Source organism: Pogoniulus pusillus, chromosome 27 (assembly GCF_015220805.1).
Source record: "Pogoniulus pusillus isolate bPogPus1 chromosome 27, bPogPus1.pri, whole genome shotgun sequence".
Lineage (NCBI taxonomy): Eukaryota > Metazoa > Chordata > Aves > Piciformes > Lybiidae > Pogoniulus > Pogoniulus pusillus.
In genome coordinates, this window is record NC_087290.1 from 12,049,160 (window position 1) to 12,061,360 (window position 12,201).

The 12,201-nt window shown below is 44.1% G+C and overlaps 1 protein-coding gene across 4 annotated transcripts in view; it reads left to right on the top strand.

The window, feature by feature from the left end:
* Positions 1-12,201, top strand: part of USP32 (ubiquitin specific peptidase 32) — an 83,591-nt gene that overhangs the window by 40,661 nt on the left and 30,729 nt on the right. For all 4 annotated transcript variants that reach the window (XM_064165875.1, XM_064165876.1, XM_064165878.1 and 1 more), the window contains exons 6-11: positions 3,823-3,954; positions 5,734-5,841; positions 6,673-6,788; positions 8,072-8,134; positions 9,005-9,088; positions 12,050-12,111. In XM_064165875.1, coding sequence (XP_064021945.1) covers positions 3,823-3,954; positions 5,734-5,841; positions 6,673-6,788; positions 8,072-8,134; positions 9,005-9,088; positions 12,050-12,111 — 565 coding nt within the window. The remainder of the gene's footprint in view (positions 1-3,822; positions 3,955-5,733; positions 5,842-6,672; positions 6,789-8,071; positions 8,135-9,004; positions 9,089-12,049; positions 12,112-12,201) is intronic.

The window sequence follows — 12,201 nt, forward strand, 5'->3', positions numbered from 1 at the left end:
TTTATTTCTACTCAGCCCCTTTGGGAGTTTGTTACTTAGCCGCTTTGGGGTTTGCTACTTAGCCCCTTTGGAGTTTGCTATCTAAAGTGTTTGGCTCTTCTGTACAAAGTCAACACACTGGATCTGCCTTGCTTGTAGCATCAGTGTAGCACTTGTGCTAACACTTATCAGCTGTTCCTCTGAAGATTGTTATTTGAAAATTCTTTATCTTTCACATGACTCTGTAATTTCCCCCAGTGCTTGATAGAAATGCAGATAAAATGCTTTCTGATAACCTTCCTTTGCTTAGATCAAAATAATCAAGCACTTAAGCTAGCACTATAGAAACTGTGAAGTGCAGTTGGAAGGATGGAACATAGCTAGCTGCTGCTATAGGTATTGAAGAATTGGTTTGATTTGCCAGATCTGTGTCCAGCACAGGACAGGACATGAACCTGCTGAAGCTGGTCCAGGGCAGGCCACAAAAATGATCAGAGGGCTGGAGCACCTCTCCCGTGCAGGCAGGCTGGAAGAATTGAGGCTGTTCAGTTTGCAGAAGAGAAGGCTTCAGGGAGACCTTGGGAACTACATTTTAGTATCTGAAGGGGTCCTACAGGAAAGTTGGGGTAGGGCTGTTTAGAAAGGTTTGCAGTGATAGGACAAGGGGCAGTGGTTTGAAAGTGGAGCAGGGGACATTTAGGTTGGACATCAGGATTAAGTTCTGCACCATAAGAGTGGCGAAATACTGGAACAGGTTGCCCAGGGTGTGGTTTAAGTCCCTTCCCTGGAGACATTTGAGCTCAGACTTGATGTGACTCAGGGCAGCCTGATCTAGTTGGAGATGTCCCTGCTGAGTGCAGAGGAGCTGGACAAGATGACCTTTGAGGGTCCCTTCCAACCCAGTGCGATCTGGGAAGCTTTCAGTCCTGAATTACTGAAGATAAGTAATCACCTTCCTGCACAAGCAGGGTTCTGCAGATCTGCTCTTCAGTCAAGACAGCATCAGCTTCCCTCTGCTTTTTGAGTGGTGGTAGTGTGGCATCGTTTCAAGAGTGCAGTGCCACCAGCACATTTGTTATTCTGCCTAGTCACAAAGGTAGATTGCGAGGAAACAAAGTGATTTACATTCTCATGCTCCAGAGAATTAGCATAATGCTTTTGTGTTTGCTAAGGAGAACAGGGATGTGTCTGTGCAGATCTAAATGACACTGAAAACTTGCCCTCTGTGTGCAGTTGTGTAGGCAGGGTAACAGCACTGTGATTCTCTCCAGGTACTTATGGTTCTGGCTCATAAAGTGACTTTTTCCTTTCAGTTGTTATTTTAGTTTCTGTTTATTTCTGTTCTTGAAACTCCATGGATACAGATTGTTACCTGCAGAATGGTAGGACCTCAACCATAGAATCCTTGAGGTTGGAAAAGACTTAAGGCCATCAAGTCCAACCTTCTAGCTAACACCTCCATGACCACTAGAAGGACTTTTCATAAGGGTACCTAACAATAGGACAAGGGGGAATGGTTTGAAGCAAAGGGAGAATGTGCTTAGACTGGATTTTAGGAAGAAATTCTTCAGTATGAGGATGGTGAGACTCTGGAATAGGTTGTCCAGCGAGGCTGTGGATGCCTCATACCTGGAACCATTCCAGGTCAGGTTATTTGAGGCTCTGAGCAATCTGATTATCTGGTTGAAGGTTTCGTGGTGTCCCTGCTCGCTGCAGGGGGTTTGGACTAGATGACCTCTAAAGGTCTCTTCTGACCCAAATCAGTCTGTGATTACAACACAACTGAGAGCCAGGAGAAGGTAAGGCAGATAAGGGAACTGATCCATCTGGGAAGGAGGGGAAGAAGAGAAAGGAAATCAGTTCATTTTTTCTCCTGGATCAGTTCTCTTATCTCACTTACTACCTAAATGCACAATAGCTGATGCTGATGCAAGTGAGGATGCTGTAGCATGTGCCTGGGGTTAAGGGAGAAGGTAAACTTTCTCTGTTTAGCTTGGAGTTAGGTTAGCTTAATGTGACCTTGGAGCTGCAGCTTTGGTGTGAAGAGAAAGGAAATGTTTCCTCATGAGAACAGTCAGATACAGGATTCATGTCCCAAGGGAGGCAGTAGGTCCCTAACACTGGTCACTTTTAAGACTCAGTTTTTCTGGGTGCTGGGCCAGCTTATTTCAACTCCAACCTCCAAGCTGAGGATGTCCCTGCTTACTGTAGAAAGGTTGGACTTTCAGAGGTCCCTTTGGAGGTCCCTTCTAACCCAGACCTTTCTGTGATACTATGAAGCTCCACTATCACCTAGAAAGGCTGAACCAGATGATCCTTGGGGGCTCTCCCAAGCTGACATTCTGTAGTGTGAGTGTTGTAGCCTTTCCAGAGTTTGTCTTGAGAATACTAGGGGAGAGGGGGACATCTTTGTACTGACATTACTTTTTAGTCTCTCTAAATACAGTTTAGGGGAAGATACAGACCCCTTCCACTCCTCCAACTCTACCTCAGACATTAATCTTTTGTCTGCACTTACTGCTGCTGAAGATTTTGATGCACTATTGTGCCTGTTACAACTAGATGACACTTACTGTAGGTACCTAAGTTGTTACCACAATGAGATTACAATTCTCATTGACTTACTCCTCCTAATGACAGAAATAGGAAAAAGAAACACACAACTTTTTTTTTGGAGGAGGGAGGTCTCTTCTCTTAAGGCTTACAGGATTATTATTGTTTCTGTAGGCTAAACCAGGCCAAATAGCTCCAGTTAAACCTATTAGAAAGCTGGCATGGATTTAAAGCCTCAGAACCATCTGGGAATGGGATCACACATAGTGGTTCTTAATATAGACAGCTTTGTCATTGCAGATCTATTTGAGAACCAATTAATTCACACTGACCTAAAGCAGTGTTGTGACACACTTGCATATGGAGAAAGGTTAAAATTATTGTTGAGTAGAAATTTCATATTTTCATATAGAGATATTTAATTTCAAGGATAAAATGTAAAGAGGAAGGCATCTGTCTATAATGCTTTGAAAGGAAGCACAAGTTCTTCAGCAGTGTGCCCAGGGGGCCAGGAGAGCCAATGGCATCTTGGCCTGTATCAGGAACAGTGTGGCCAGCAGGACCAGGGAGGTTATTCTGCCCCTGTACTCAGCACTGCTCAGGCCACATCTTGAGTGCTGTGTCCAGTTCTGGACCCCTCAGTTCAAGAGAGATGTTGAGGTACTGGAGCATGTCCAGAGAAGGCACCAAGGCTGGTGAAGGGCCTGGAGCACAGCCCTGTGAGGAGAGGCTGAGGGAGCTGGGGGTGTGCAGCCTGCAGAAGAGGAGGCTCAGGGGAGACCTTATTGCTGTCTTCAACTACCTGAAGGGAAGTTGTAGCCAGGTGGGGTTGACCTCTTTTCCCAGGCAACCAGCAACAGAAGGAGGGGACACAGTCTCAAGTTGTGCCAGGGGAGGTATAGGCTGGATGTTAGGAGGAAGTTCTTGCTAGAGAGAGCGGTTGGCATTGGAATGGGCTGCCCAGGGAGGTGGTGGAGTCACCATTCCTGGAAGTGTTCAAGAAAAGACTGGATGAGGCACTTAGTGCCATGGTCTGGTTGATTGGATAGGGCTGGGTGCAGAGTTGGACTGAATGGTCTTGGAGGTCTCTTCCAACCTGCTTGATTCTATGATTCTCTGCCTCTTCTTATTCACCTTTCCTTAGCAGTTTGTTTTACTCATTCTTAGTTTGCTTAATTTTGCCTTTCTTTAAATTAGTGTGTGAATTTGTCTGCAGAAAGTGGCTTCTAGGTTGGTATAATCATTTCCTATTACACACAACTCTCTTTTCTTTTGTTGTTGACTCTACAGTGGAAGAATCTGACATCATCGATCTGGAGAAACGCTACTGGCTGCTAAAAGCTCAATCAAGAACTGGACGTTTTGATTTAGAAACATTTGCCCCCTTAGTTTCCCCTCCTATTCATCCATCTCTGAGTGAAGGTATGGAGCCTTGGGTCCAGCGTGCAGGGAAGTGATGTTGCTGTGGTGTTGGGTACCTGAGGGTCTGCTGACAACACAAATTGAGTAGCTCTAAAGTTTGGCCTCTTTTGAAATGTGTTGTAAGCTCGTTCCACGGAGTTCTGAATGTTTCAGAACAAGAAAAGATGCCTGAAAAATCTCTGCTGGGGAATTTGGAATGGCAAAGGAAGTGGGGAGGAGTTTTTACAAGGGCTTGTGGTGATGGGATGAGAGAATGGGTTTGAGCTGGGAAAGGGGAGATTTAGACTGGAGATTGGGAAGAAATTAATTACAGTGAGGGTGATGACACACAGGAACAGGTTGCCCAGTGAGGTTGTGGATGCTGCCTCCATAGAGGTGTTCAAGGCTGGGTTGAATGAGGCCTTGAGCAACCTGTTTTAGTGGGAGGTGTCCCTGCCCATGGCAGGAGGGTTGGAACTGGATGATCTTTAAAGTTCCTTCCAACCCAACCCATTCTGTGAATCTATGAAGTGATGCTTCTGTGGGTTATATTCTTAATAGTTGTCAGGAACTGTCAAACCTTATGCAGAATTTGCCCTCTAGTGCTTAATTTTTTTTGTTGGGTTCCTTAATACTCTGTAATGAGAAAATACTCTGCTGTCCCTGAGGGAGAGGATGCAGAAGACTGATTTTAAACTGACAGATGTGAGTTTCATCCATTACATGACAATTCAATATGCAAGTCAGAAGCAGTCAATGAAAGAGTCTTCCCTAACAGTGAGAGGCAAGGAAGGTTTTGTTCAGAAGGCTCAGATTTGTGTGGTGCAATGCAGCCATTAACAGCCAAGCTGGTCTTTCAAGTTGAAGCCACTCTGGTAGTAACTGAAGGTTGCAAGTGTCTAATTGCCATTTATGACACAACATAAGGACATTAAGTAACATTCCACTTCCATGCTAGATTTTGTCTGCACTCCTAGAGTGACAATTTTTTATCACCAAATGGTCACTTTTACTGACAAGTGGCAACAGTAAGTAGAAAATGGGAAATTCATCTTGAGCAGATGCAAGCTGTTAAAACACCAGAGCCGATGTTCAGTTCAGTAGGGATGTATCCCCCCACACCCTGTGCTTGTCAGTGTGTTGGTGCTAATTAGCGATTAAAAATTTACCCAGCTGCTATGGGGAAAGCTGAATGGTTGAATGGGGAAACTTTCAACAAAACCAACCAACCAAAAAAAACCCACACCAAAACCCAACAAACCTCTATGTGAGGTAAAAGAAGTGATATGTGCTGAATGAACAGGATTCTTAAATCCGTAACTCAATCTCCAGACTCTCTTAGGGCTAAACTTGCAGTGATACTCAGGGGTTTTCACGGGGCTTCCTAACAGACACTTCAGAAAAGACAGAAGTATTTGGCATCTGAAGGCCTTTGCTGTTTTGATCCTTTAGCTGTTGTGGGAATGCTGGTCCTGATCATCCTGGTTTAGATATAATGGCTGAGTTATAGGGGGTAGGAGGAAGCCTTGAAAGCAAAGTTTCTGTTCCGAGTTCAGGATTCCTTCCCCACCCTGCCCCTGAGGGGTTTTTTTCGGCCATCCACGAGAGATCTAAATCACCTTTCAGAAGGTCTTGGAAGTGCTTAATTACCTATGTTACACTTAATAAGAATTAGTTCCAGTCCTAAGTGTTGGTACTTGTTGCAAATGTTAACCATTAACCCCTCCCTGTAACTGCTAAGTACAACTGTCAGCTGTTTCAGCCAGATGCTGTAACAGGAGATGCTTTTGTGGTTTGCAGGTTTGTTTAATGCTTTTGATGAAAACCGAGACAATCACATAGATTTTAAAGAAATTTCCTGTGGGCTCTCAGCATGTTGCAGGGGACCCTTGGCAGAAAGACAGAAGTGTAAGTATGCAGAATGGTAACTATTAATCTGTAAAGAAGCTTTTCCAGGTTCGAACAATGAAGTTTTAGTTGTTTCCATCTTTTTTAGAAGTTTCTTTGAGTGAGCAAGTGTGTCTGTGGAAAGTGACAGACTTCAGAAGTTAAAGCATTAAAGAAATCTTAAATAGCAAGGCTTCCTTTTATAAAGGATGTTTGAACTTAATTCTCTGGATGTTACCACTTAGAGCTTCATATAAATTCCCAACATGCTTGGGAAAAAAACCTGGTCTGATGAAGGATCTCCCTGCTCACAGCAGGGGGGTTGGACTAAATGACCTTTGGAGGCCCCTTCCAACCCAAGCCAGACTATAATTATGGCACAGAAGTGTATCTTTCAATTTCAAAAGTGCAAACTCTTATCTATCCATTATCTCTGATCCAAAATGAATGTCCTATTTGATTGTCTTTTGGTAAAAAGCATGGTCTGGCTTGTTTTGTCTCCACTTTTCAACTGTCTCCCTGCAAGGTTCTTGTGTTTCTGAAATATCTTTGTTCCATGCTTTCCCAAAAGCCATATTGCTGCAACTTAAAAGCTCTCCTTGAGTGGAAGTTTCTGGATGCACATATGTTCCCTGCTATGGCACATCAGAAAACACAGCACAGAATTGCAGGGATCTCCATTTCAGTTTATTAAACACAGCTGCTCCATTTCCTCACCACCACACATGCATCCTGCCTCATCAAAACTGTCAGCACTAAATCATGTTCTTGTGACTCTGCAGAGTTAAATTCTGCAAGGAAGATGAGAAAAAAAAAAAAAAGAGTAATTTCCGGTTTGTTTTCTGGTCTCAGTTTGCTTCAAGGTTTTTGACATCGACCGGGATGGAGTCCTGTCCCGCACCGAGCTGAGAGACATGGTGGTGGCGCTCCTAGAGGTCTGGAAAGATAATCGGACTGATAAAATACCTGTAAGTCCCAGCCGGGGGCTGATTCCTTTCCTTCTGCTTATTCAAGTCCTTCCTCCTTCAAAAGGAGGAATGGGAGTGTTCTCTGAGTGTCATTCCAGTGAAATGCTGGCTTCCGTGAGCTGAGCTGGAAGGAGGGAGATTGAGACTGGAGATTAGGAAGAAATACTTTCCAGTGAAGGTGGTGAGACACTGGAACAGGTTCCTCAAGGAAATTGTGGGTGCCTCCTTCCTTCCTCCTCCTGCCTAAAGTCCTTCCTCCTTCAGAAGTATGAATGGGAGTGTTCTCTGAGCATGATTCCAGTGAAATGCTGTCTTCTGTGAGCTGAGCTGGAAGGGGAGAGATTGAGACTGGAGATTAGGAAGAAATTCTTTCCAGTGAAGATGGTAAGACACTGAAACAGCTTCCCCAGGAAGGTTGTGGATGCCTCCTTCCTGGAAGTGTTCAAGGCCAGGCTGGATGAGGCGTTGACCAACCTGGTCTAGTGTAAACTGTCCCTGCTCATGGCAGGAGGATTGGAACTGGCTGATCTGTAAGATCCCTTCCAACCCAAACCAGAAGGTGCTGGAGTTGGGTGAGAGGAGGACAACAAAGCTGGTGAAGTGCCTAGAGAATAAATTTGACAAGGAGCAACTGAGAGAGCTGGGGATGGTTAGTCTGAGGAAGAGGAGGCTGAGAAGGGACCTTATTGCTGTCTACAGGTACTTGAAGGAACACTGTGGAGAGGCTGCTGTTGGTCTCTTCTCACAGGTAAATGGAGACAGAAGAAGGGGGAATGGCCTCAAGCTAAGGCTGGGGAGGTTTAGATTGGACAGTAGGAAAAAGTTTTTCACAGAGAGAGTGGTCAGACACTGGAATGAGCTGCCCAGAGAGGTGGTGTTGTCACCCACCCTGGATGTGTTTAAGGGTGGTTTGGATGTGATGCTTGGGCATATGGTTTAAGGTGAATCTTGCAGAATAGGATTCTAGGTTGGACTTGGTGCTTCTGAGAGGCTTTGCCAGCCTGGATGTTTCTGTGATTCCACCTTGGCTGAGTATTCATAACTGGATGTATCTTTCCCTGCATAACTTGGACCTGCCATTCCCAAGGCAGAATGATTTGCCTGCAGTGTGTGCTGCTTCATCTAAAGAACCTTAGCTACAAAGGTACAACTGGCTGGAAGCACTCAGTTGTGAATTACACAGAAGGGATCTTCAGTGTTTCTTACTCTTGGATCATTCTGCTGAATGTGTGCAGCCTTGGAGACTGCTGTGAGAATTTAACTCTGTTTTCCTTTTGTTTAAGGAATTGGGCATGGATTTGTCTGAAATTGTAGAAGATATTTTGCATATGCATGATACCACAAAGGTAGGCCTCTGCTGTTCTTGTCCTTTTTATACCTTCAGTTTTTTTAACAGTTGGACTCAATCTTAAAGGTCTTTTCCAGCTTAAACAATTCTATGATTTGAAAGAAAGAAAACCTTTGTACCCTCTTAAAAGCAGAGATGTGTCAATAAAGGAATCCCTTTAAAGAAATGTCAGTTTTCCATTAACATTTTCCACACACTTCTGAGAGAGAAAGAAGAGTGAATTTTATAAGCCTTTTTAATATATGAACCTAAACCAGATGACCTGAGCTTGAAGCATTTAGTGTTTGCAAAGCTTGGCACTGCATAATCGATACCAGTTTTAAATCTGATGCTTGAGTTTTGTTCTGGAGAAATTGTGCTTTTGTTTTGGGTTAAAAATGATCTTATGAAAAAAAAAAGCATTAGTGTAGCTTCTATTTTGTGCTATGCAAAGACACTTTGTCCTCAGGAGCTCTAGTAATTCAATAGTAACTTACACATTATCAAGCTACTACGCAACAATACTATATATACAACAGGAACAAGACTGAGGGACAATGGTTTGAAGTGAGAGCAGAGCAGATTTGGATTGGCTGTTAGGAGCAGGTTCTGCACTGTGAGAGTGGTGGAACACTTCCAAGAGGTTGCCCAGGGAGGTAGTTGAGGCCCCTTCCCTAGAGATATTTAAGGTCAGGCTCAGCAAGGCTCTGAACAACCTGATCTAGCAGAGGATGTCCCTGCTCCCAGCATGGGGGGGTTGGACTGGCTGACCTCTGGATGTCCCTTCCAGCCCAAACCATTCTATGATTCTATATTGTTTCAGAGCTAAAGTAGCCATGGTTAATGTTTGTTGGCTTTTCCTTCCTCTTTCCTTCTGTCTTCAACGAAGCTTGGTCACCTCACTCTGGAGGACTACCAGATATGGAGTGTGAAGAGTGCACTTGCCAATGAGTTTTTAAATCTACTGTTCCAGGTATGTTTAAAGGAAACCTCAACGTGCAAATTATGGTCATTAACTCCTGAGCTGTTGGTGTGGCCACACAGTACAACATCAACATGTGGCCAACACCCTTCACACTTTGTCTGCTGCAGTAAATGAGGTGGGTTTGCAGTTGTGCAGTACCTTGGGGGATGCTTCTCTGTTGGGTTTTTGTTCTTCTAAGTGTATGGGGATGGCTGAAGCATAATTTGTTGAAGAGAACATGATGTGCTGTTTATAAAATACAATTTCAAGTGCATCAGCACTTAGAAAAAGGCTATGCTCTTAACCAGTTGTTCTTGCAAATCTTTGCCAAGATGACCCAGCAGATGAGCAAAGGTGTGGCTAAACTTCATACAGCCACTTTCCCTTTATGTTTTCTGTTAAGGCCATCTAAGGAAGCTCTCATTGCTGTCTTAACAAAGCAGTCCTTGAAAGCTGTGATATCATATCACCATTATGATGCAGAAGCTGAGGATTAAGGGTCTACTGAATTTATATTTAATTGAGCTGAAACTGGATCTTATCAAATCCTTGAAGCAGTGATATTTTAGCTCAGCATCACTTATATGCAGAAAATCACCCCCTAAGAGTATTTTCATTCACTGCAGTTTGTTCCTTACCCAATTTCTCTAGAGGCTGATACTTTGAGTTTGAAAAAATAATAATCCTAATGGAGCCTTGAAGGTTTGCTCTGACTTAGCATTCACCTCCAGCCTTCTATGACAGGCTCAGATCTTCCAGGGAGGGCTGGGGAGAACCAGTGGGCTCTGCTTTCATCTTACAGGTGAAGCTTAATCAGTTATAGGGTCAGATTGTAGCAGAAAAAAAATATCAGCAAGAAGCTCTGTGGTTTTGTAAAAACAAATAATTGTTGTGAGAGGCTGCTGCAGAGCAGGTTCCTGGCTCTCCTGTTTATCACCCTGGACTGCTTTACAAATTGTGGGTTTGAACTGTACTTTTCCAACAACTTCAGGGTGAGTGGGTGGGAGAGTTCTGAGCCCATCAGCTACACCACAGCTGGAAAGAGCAAAATCAGAAAGTTCTTCAAATTCTCTTTAGTTATATCAAGTTGTGCTCACATTGCAGCCTGCTCAAAAGAGGCTGCCTAGCAACAAATTCCTATCACAACTTAATACTGATGGAGAAGAGAAAGCTCTGGGGAGACCTTAGAGCAGCTTTTCAGTAGCTGAAGGGGGTGATAGGGAAGGACCTTTTACAAGGGCTTGTAGAGAAAGGACAAGGATGGATGAGCTTAAACTGGAAGAGAGGAGTTTTAGACTGGAGATTAGGAAGAACTTCTTCACAGTGAGGGCAGTGAGACACCAGAGCAGGTTGCCCGGGGAGGCTGTGGATGCCCACTCCCTGGAGATGTTCAGTGCCAAGGTTGGATGGGGCTTTGAGCAACCTGGCTAGTGGAATGTGTTCCTGCCCATGGCAGGGGGGCTGGAACTAAATGATCTTTATAGTCTCTTCCAACCCATTCCATGCAACATCGAGGTAAGATGATGAACACTTAATGACTTTGCCTGCTGCTGATCCCTCACCGCCCTCGTTCCACATTGCTGCTGAAGGTCTGCAATATCTTTATTCCTGACAGCATTGCTACGTTTTTGTTCTTATTTCCTTTGATACTTTCATCATCTGAGGCACCCTCGTCTCGTGCTGCAGGCTCAAGAGGACAGAGTGCCATTGATTTGTCTGGGCATTTATTTGAACTGTCATGAGCTTGTGTGTCTCATCTGCAGACAGAAAACCTTAAGTGGTCTGAGTGGAGCGCCATGGAAAGCTTGTCAACAACTGGGTTTGTTTGCAGCAGGGATAGTTTCTATGAAGAATCTGATACTGGCACAGTGCTACATGAGGTTAAAAAGAAATATCAGAGCCAGCTGTGTTGTGTGTGCTGGAAAAGCTGTTGCTTCCCAACAGCTAATGGGCTTTGTTTTATTCAGAATGTGAAATAGTCTCTCACACTGTAATATAAATCTAAATAAGATATCTCACCAGTCATTAGAAGTCTCCAGCTGAGATGCAAATTGATGGCCTCAAAAGAGACATAAGGAAAAGACTATAAATCATGTTATGAGTAACTACCAATTTGAAAACTGACTGGGAGAGGAGACAGCTGAGCCTCCTCCCTGCAACGGGAGACAAAGGCTGGGGCAGAGGCTACTCCCCTCCGCTCGTCGCTCCCTGCCACATGCCCTGTGCCTGGGAGCTGCTGGCAGAAACCAGCCACAGTCCTCTCCCAGCCAAGCTAGGGCTGCTTTTACTAGGAAAAAAGGAGTAAAATCTTAGCCATGGGTCTTGTACTTGGAATAAAGCCTCACCCCCGTCGAGCAGCCATCTAGGAGCGGTGCCTTTTTCTGCTGTGCCTGTTTCAAAAAGCAAAATCAAACATCAGATGATGGTTGGACAAGTTCAGGGCATTTTGAGTGGTGTCTGCTTGGTTGCACTGCTTTAAACTTCTCTTGGTCTCTTAGTGTGCTTGTTTCCTCTTCAGTTCCTCAGACATACTTCTCCCCAGCTTTACCCTTCTCCATTCTCTTTATTGTTTAACCTTTAGCTTATCCTCTTCCAAGAGCTTGCCTTCTCCCAGTCCAGCATTCCCTCTCTTCTTCTCTTGGAGGCATGTTAACCTTTGGTGTACCTGAGCCATGCCAGTCACTGTGATCATTCACAACCTATGCTTCAGGCCTGAAAATAATGACAATTTATTGCCTGTTCTCCTTAATTTGACTTGGGGCCTTTGACATTCTTGGTTCTTTGTCTTAACAGTGGTAACAGGTTGTCAATCTCCTGCCTCAAAGTACTTTTTTTAGTGATTTGTTCCATTTTTGGTAATCTGCTACATAATTAAAAAGAATTTTCTGAGGAGTCCCATTAGAGTTGTTCTTTGCTTTCACTTCTTTCAGAGTGGTGGCATTCTTAATAAGAATTCCTTTCTTTTCCCAGGTGTGTCATATAGTTTTGGGGCTACGACCTGCCACTCCAGAAGAGGAAGGCCAGATTATTAGGTGTGTGCTTTGCTCAGAACCTAAACCAGGTTTCAGAATCACCTTCTGATATTTTCTAAAGGAGGGCTGTCATTTCCCTCTTGCAGCTAA